General features: G+C 46.7%; 1 protein-coding gene across 1 annotated transcript; it reads left to right on the plus strand.

Annotated features, from left to right (window-relative positions):
* Positions 1 to 2,620: 2,620 nt before the first annotated feature.
* Positions 2,621 to 4,366, plus strand: LOC306915126 (uncharacterized protein; the record flags this gene model as incomplete). Its single annotated transcript, XM_079492375.1, has 1 exon — positions 2,621 to 4,366. One exon carries the CDS (start codon positions 2,621 to 2,623, stop codon positions 4,364 to 4,366), a length of 1,746 nt encoding a protein of 581 aa, XP_079348501.1.
* Positions 4,367 to 6,610: the final 2,244 nt, after the last annotated feature.

Below are 6,610 nucleotides of genomic sequence, written 5' to 3' on the forward strand. Positions count from 1 at the left end.
TGGACTGTTCTTAACGTCAAGGCACCATGGATATTCCGGGGATGTGGCCTGCTCTGCCTGCGCACATGCCTGCTGTAACTTGAAAGACATGAAGATTTGTCTTAACGGCAGCCGGCAGGGCATGGCCAGACCCAATAAACGAAATAAAATTATAGTTTAGGGCCCCTGTGATTGGTTTGGGGGGGACACTCACTCCAAGATAATATATTTCCCAGATATTATTTACTTTTTTTAACCACATAAACTCTATCATTCATCCTCTTGCCAATCGGCTAGATCCGTTATTTTTCAGTACAGTTGTAGCCTAAAGAGCCCTGTCACACCGGTCAACAATACACAGGTGTTCATAATACATATTAATACACAGGTGTACATAATAGGGTTTAAGTGGTTGTTTGAAATATTAAAGGGGCATTCCACTCATTTTCAACATTATACTATGTCATTAATATACCTTAGAGCTGTGGAAATAATAAAAAAAGTCCCCCCCATTCTGTGTTTCCTAGAACTAGAGGTCTGAAAAAAGATTTTTTTTTCCATAATTACAGTTCTAGGAAACACAAAATGGGGGGACTTTTTTTTATTATTTCCACACAACAGCTCTAAGGTATATTAATGACATAGTAAAATGTTGAAAATGGGTGGTTTTCCCCTTTAAGATTTGAATACTGTGTCTGACTATCTGTTCTACCATTTTAATATCGTGCAACATGTTAGTATTGCATGCTATACCTTTTCATTAATCATAATAGATTCCTCTGCATATTGGTGTCCAATCATGCTCGCCAGAGCTTGGGGGGTAGGTAGTTATTCACTGAAACAGAGGGCCCCATAATATACTGTAGGGTTTTGGTTTAACCCATTTTGGGTGGGAACCCCTTTTGGTGTTGTAAGCATTATGTTATACTTTAGCTATTGAAAAATAGCAGATCTACAAGCTCGTAGCGCGGCACCGAGTGCCGCGCTATGAGCTTGTAGATCTGCTATTTTTGGAAAATCGCATACATGTGGTGCAAATCTTTGAATATATATTCGTTCACAGCAAACGTTTCTAACTCAAATCCTTGCTTCTGGGGCGTCCCTGGACAACATATTTTCAGATGGAGGTTGGCGGTCAATTACATATATTTTTGGGGGGTCCTTGACATGAAAATGTTTTGAGAACGACTGACAATAGATACAGCATTTAGAAGGCATTTGTAGAATCGTCCTCAGGTCTACAGGGGTTAAGGCTGGCTCTGCCTAATGGCCTGTGCCAAAAGACATATCAGTCCAAATCTGAGGTGAGTACTTGTTGCAGCTTTGTGTGTCTGTCAAGCTGCGTCACTCATTACAGCCACAGGAATGAGAAATATTCAAGCTCACTTTGAAAGCAGTCCCGGCTTAAAAGCGGCATCAAGATTCGGCTGCACCTGAATAATGACGATACAGTACAGTTTTGCACATAATAACGTAAGAGGATCAATGAAAAACTCCAATATACAGGCAACAAGGTGGCGAAAATGGTTTTATAAATAAGTTATTTGAGCTTTCTCTGTGTTGTTGGTGCACATATCCCATTATTAAAGAACGCCTTTCGAGTGCATACAAGTGTGTGTGCGTGCGTGCGTGCGTGCGTGTATGTTCTTCAACATACTCATCTCTTGGCTGACAACCAAATCATATCAAATCAAATTGTTCAGTTGAAAGTCTTGTTCACCTCCATATTTCCAGTCCGTTTAGCAGCTCAAAAGGTGAACACTTACTGATTTGTTGTGCACATTTGGTGCACATATCCCATTATTAAAGAACGCCTTTCGAGTGCATACAAGTGTATAAATAATATACATTTGTACACTCTCAGAGCTAAACTCAAGGCCTGTTCATTCCCGCAGTACAAGTGACAGGTTTGTAGCTTGGTTTGTTTACTCTGGGACATTGTTTGCCACTAATCCTTCTGCTGCCATGCACCTGTAACTGGGACAAATCAGAGGAGGTGTTGATGGCTTCCTCTATCTGTCAATCCCCACTTGGATATTGTTACACAATTGGCAGTTGGACATCTATGGCTGCCACCTGGGTATGGTCAGTCAGCGAGCCATTATTTACATTTGACCTTTTGTGTACACGCAGTAACACATGCAGGCTCTGTGTGTGTGTGTGTGTGTGTGTGTGTGTGTGTGTGTGTGTGTGTGTGTGTGTGTGTGTGTGTGTGTGTGTGCGTGTGCGTGCGTGCGTGCGTGTGCGCGCGCATGCATGTTCTTCAACATACTCATCTCTTGGCTGACAACCATATCAAATGAAATTGTTCAGTTGAAAGTCTTGTTCACCTCCATATTTCCAGTCCGTTTAGCAGCTCAAAAGGTGAACACATATTGATTTGTTGTGCATTGTCCGTGATTGTCCCCCCCCCAGTGTACCAGCAAGCCGTGCGCAATATAGCGGCAAATTCACACGCGTGCACAAATTGGCGTGGTGCGGCAACGGTGTGTGTTGTGAATGGACGTCAGTCCAGAGCTCAGTCAGCCATTCATAAAATGCTGAATGACCGTCAGACCCAAACATGCCAGAGTCAGACTGGACATACGAGCGAGATTTAGGGAGATACAGCTACAGAACAGAGTGAGAGACTCTCCAACTTATGGCCCTATTACTGGGGAGCCTTGCACTCCAGCCAGTCATGGTGGAAAAGGAGCCATTTGAAAAGGTTTACCAGGTGGGCTCGGTGATCGGCTGCGGACGCTTCGGCACCATATATGCAGGCAGCAGGACGGCTGACAGTGCACTGGTCGCGGTGAAACACATTGCCAAGGATAGGGTGGAAAATTGGGGAACAATCAACGGCGCCATGGTGCCTCTGGAGATCGTGCTTCTGAAGAAGATCGGCGGAACGTCCTTCGGCGGGGTCATCCGCCTGCTGGACTATTATGAGCAGCCGGATGGCTGGCTTCTCATCATGGAGCGCCCGGAGCTAGCCAAGAACCTGCTGGACTTCATCATCGAGAAGGGCTCCCTGGACGAGGAGATGGCCCGGGACTTCTTCCGGCAGGTGCTGGAGGCGGTCCGCCACTGCTACGCCTGTGGCGTGCTGCACAGGGACATCAAGGACGCGAACCTTCTACTAGACCTCCGCACGGGGGAGCTCAAGCTCATCGACTTTGGTTCGGGTTCGATTCTCAAGAACACGGTCTACACCGATGTCAGCGGCACGCGATTGTACAGCCCGCCCGAGTGGATCCGCTTCCGTAGATACTATGGCCGCTCGGCGACGGTGTGGTCGCTAGGCGTGCTGCTGTACTCCATGGTGTGCGGGGAAATCCCTTTCGAACAGGACGAGGAGATCCTGGCAGGAAACCTCCACTTCAGGAAGAGGATTTCTCCCGAGTGCCAGCAGTTGGTCAAGTGGTGCCTGTCCGCGCGGCCATCGGACCGGCCCACGCTGGAGCAGATATTCGACCACACCTGGATGCGGGCCCTCACCGTTGGACAGCAGCCGGTCATGGTGGAAAAGGAGCCCTTCGAGAAGGTTTACCAGGTGGGCTCTGTGATTGGCAGCGGGCGATTCAGCATGGTATACGCAGGCAGCAGGATAGCTGACTGCACACTTGTTGCAGTGAAACACATCACCAAGGAATGTGTGGAGAACTGGGGCACGATCAACGGCTCCATGGTGCCTCTGGAGATACTGCTCCTGAAGAAAGTGAGCTGCGGAGCGTACTGCGCGGTCATCCGCCTGCTGGACTACTACCAGCAGGCGGACGGCTGGCTCCTCGTCATGGAGCGCCCGGAGCTAGCCAAGAACCTGTTAGACTACATCATCGAGAAGGGCTCCCTCGACGAGGAGATGGCCCGGAACTTCTTCCGCCAGGTGCTGCAGGCGGTACAGCACTGCTACGCCTGTGGCGTGCTGCACAGGGACATCAAGGACGAGAATCTCCTGCTAGACCTCCGCACGGGGGAGCTCAAGCTCATCGACTTTGGCTCCGGGTCGATTCTCAAGGACACGGTCTACACTGACGTCAACGGCGGTACGCCGCTGTACAGCCCTCCCGAGTGGATCCGCTCCCATAGATACCACGGCCGCTCGGCGACAGTGTGGTCGCTGGGCGTGCTGCTGTACGCCATGGTGTGCGGAGAAATCCCTTTCGAACAGGAAAAGGAGATCCTCACGGGACACCTCTACTTCAGGAAGAGGCTTTCTCCCGGGTGCCAGCAGCTGATCGAGTGGTGCCTGTCCCTGCGGCCTTCGGACCGGCCCACGCTGGAGCAGATCTACGAACACGCCTGGATGCAGGCCCGCGCCGTCGGTCAGCCCCAGCCACTCATGGTGGGAAAGGAGCCCAGCACAGGGGTCTCGGTCGGAGACACCCGCCGTTGGACCATCTGACTGGACCCCTCCCTCGTCCAGCACAAGCTCCAGCAAGGAAGAGCCTCTGAGGATTCAGAGATACAAACTGAAGAAGCCCCTCCTCCCCGTACCGCGACCCTATACACCATACAAACTGAAGAAGCCCCTCATCCCCGTACCGCGACCCTATACACCATACAAACTGAAGAAGCCCCTCCTCCCCGTACCGCGACCCTATACACCATACAAACTGAAGAAGCCCCTCCTCCCCGTACCGCGACCCTATACACCATACAAACTGAAGAAGCCCCTCCTCCCCGTACCGCGACCCTATACACCAGCCTGGCGAGAATCAGACCACTGTGTATTTTAAATCGACTCTTAGGTTAGGTTTTTATTTAGTCCTTCCTGATTATTAATGGGCTCTCTCTTTTGAGAGAGCCCATTTATGTTATTTAGACTTTACCACAATTCTTTAGGTATTATTTAGATTATTAGATTAGTTTATTTAGCATGTAATTTAGACAGATGCTAGGTTTGATGTTTACCTATGGCATCCTAGGTTCTTTGAAGGACTACCTTGTTCTATTTGCACTCTACGTATGCTATTTAATCTGATTTGTAAGTCGTTCTGGAGAAGAGCGTCTGCTAAATGCCTAAGTAGTAACTTGTAAATTGTAAACTGACTTCAAGTCCTCCATAGAGAGTGGGCTGAATAGCAACTTGACCAAAATATCAATGTGGTTCCGTTCACAGTACTTGCATGTTCTAGCATGTTGAAATTATTTTGATTTTATTTGTATGTATGGCACTCAGTTTACACATGCATTTGCACTCAAAGGACCACAATGAAAATACTGTAAGCTCTCAAGCTTTTTTGTGTGACAGATGTGTTCAAATATATGGTCAGGTATCATATATTTTGTCAATATAAACAATCAATCAACCAATCAATCAATCAATCAATTAAACCATTTGCATTATTTATCATTATTTAATTTATTATTATTATTTGTTTTGTACATTTTAAAAATGTCTACTCACCTCAACTTTGGTATGCTCTAGCTCTGCCATACTTTCACCTAGAAGCTTTGTTCAAACTTAAAAATGTTTGTCTCATTGTGGGACTTTTTGGATTCCTTTGAAACATTTGATACTTCTTGAAATATTCAACTTTTAAGAAATTTTATTTTAGACCATAAATCTAAATCCATGTATGATTCTACATACGTGAATGGATGATGTCATCGGTTTTCACATGGAACATCCTTTGTCAGATGTCAAGAGATCTGGCCTACACCTTTTCACCAGGAAAAGTACCTATCTAGTTTTATTTAACACATTTTTTGACTTATTTTATTGTTTCCTAACGGGGAACTCTGAGCTCTTACTACATGACTACTACATGACATGCGTTAACTGTATTTCAAATCAGTTATTCTCATTTTTAATATCAAGGACATCCAGTTTGATATGCATTATGCATTTGATACGATCGTTCATCTCTGGGGGGGGGGGGGCAGGAACCCAATATACACTGTAGAATCCTCAGTGTTAATTTCACAATTGGTTAACCCAGAGCCGATGTTGAGGAACCGTGATCTACATGACTGAACATATAGGCCACCACTGATGAAACTCCAACCTCTCTGATGAGCGTGTGCCCTCGATCTGGTCCACTTGTTGACACGACAGCCCTTCTACCTTCATCTCCCGCTCTGTCCTTCTTCAGGGGGTTCTTAGGGCCGATTCATACTCCTATTTTACCGCTGTTTCGGCGCTGTAGTGCCGAAATGATTTCGGCTCGTCAGAAATTTTCAGTAGCACCGAAGAGCCGACTTTAGGACGGTACCCGCCCCCCCCCCCCCCCCCCCCCCCCCCCCCCCCCCCCTCAAATGACGTCACATTGTAGGCTCTACAGAGCCGAACCGACTTTTATTCGGCTCTAAAATAGGAGTATGAATCGGGCCTAAGTCTTCCTCTTTTCCTCCTGCCTTGTGGCCTAAATTTGTCCTGTATTTAATATTACTGTACTACTACTACTACTACTACTACTACTACTACTGCTGTTACTTTTATTTTCATTTTGTTCTGTCTCAATGCCTATTTTCCGTTTTCAGATTCTGCTTTTGTTCTTGGGTGTTGAAATGTATGCCTGATGTGTATTGACCTTCAATGAGGAAAGCACTCTGAATAAGGCTTCTCAACGTCCTTCTCTTAATTCCTTCCCTTTCTGCACTGTAATCGTTTCTCAATTTTATACAGTACTTGCTTTTATATTGG

The sequence above is a fragment of the Electrona antarctica genome (assembly GCF_951216825.1).
Source record: "Electrona antarctica genome assembly, chromosome: 22".
Lineage (NCBI taxonomy): Eukaryota > Metazoa > Chordata > Actinopteri > Myctophiformes > Myctophidae > Electrona > Electrona antarctica.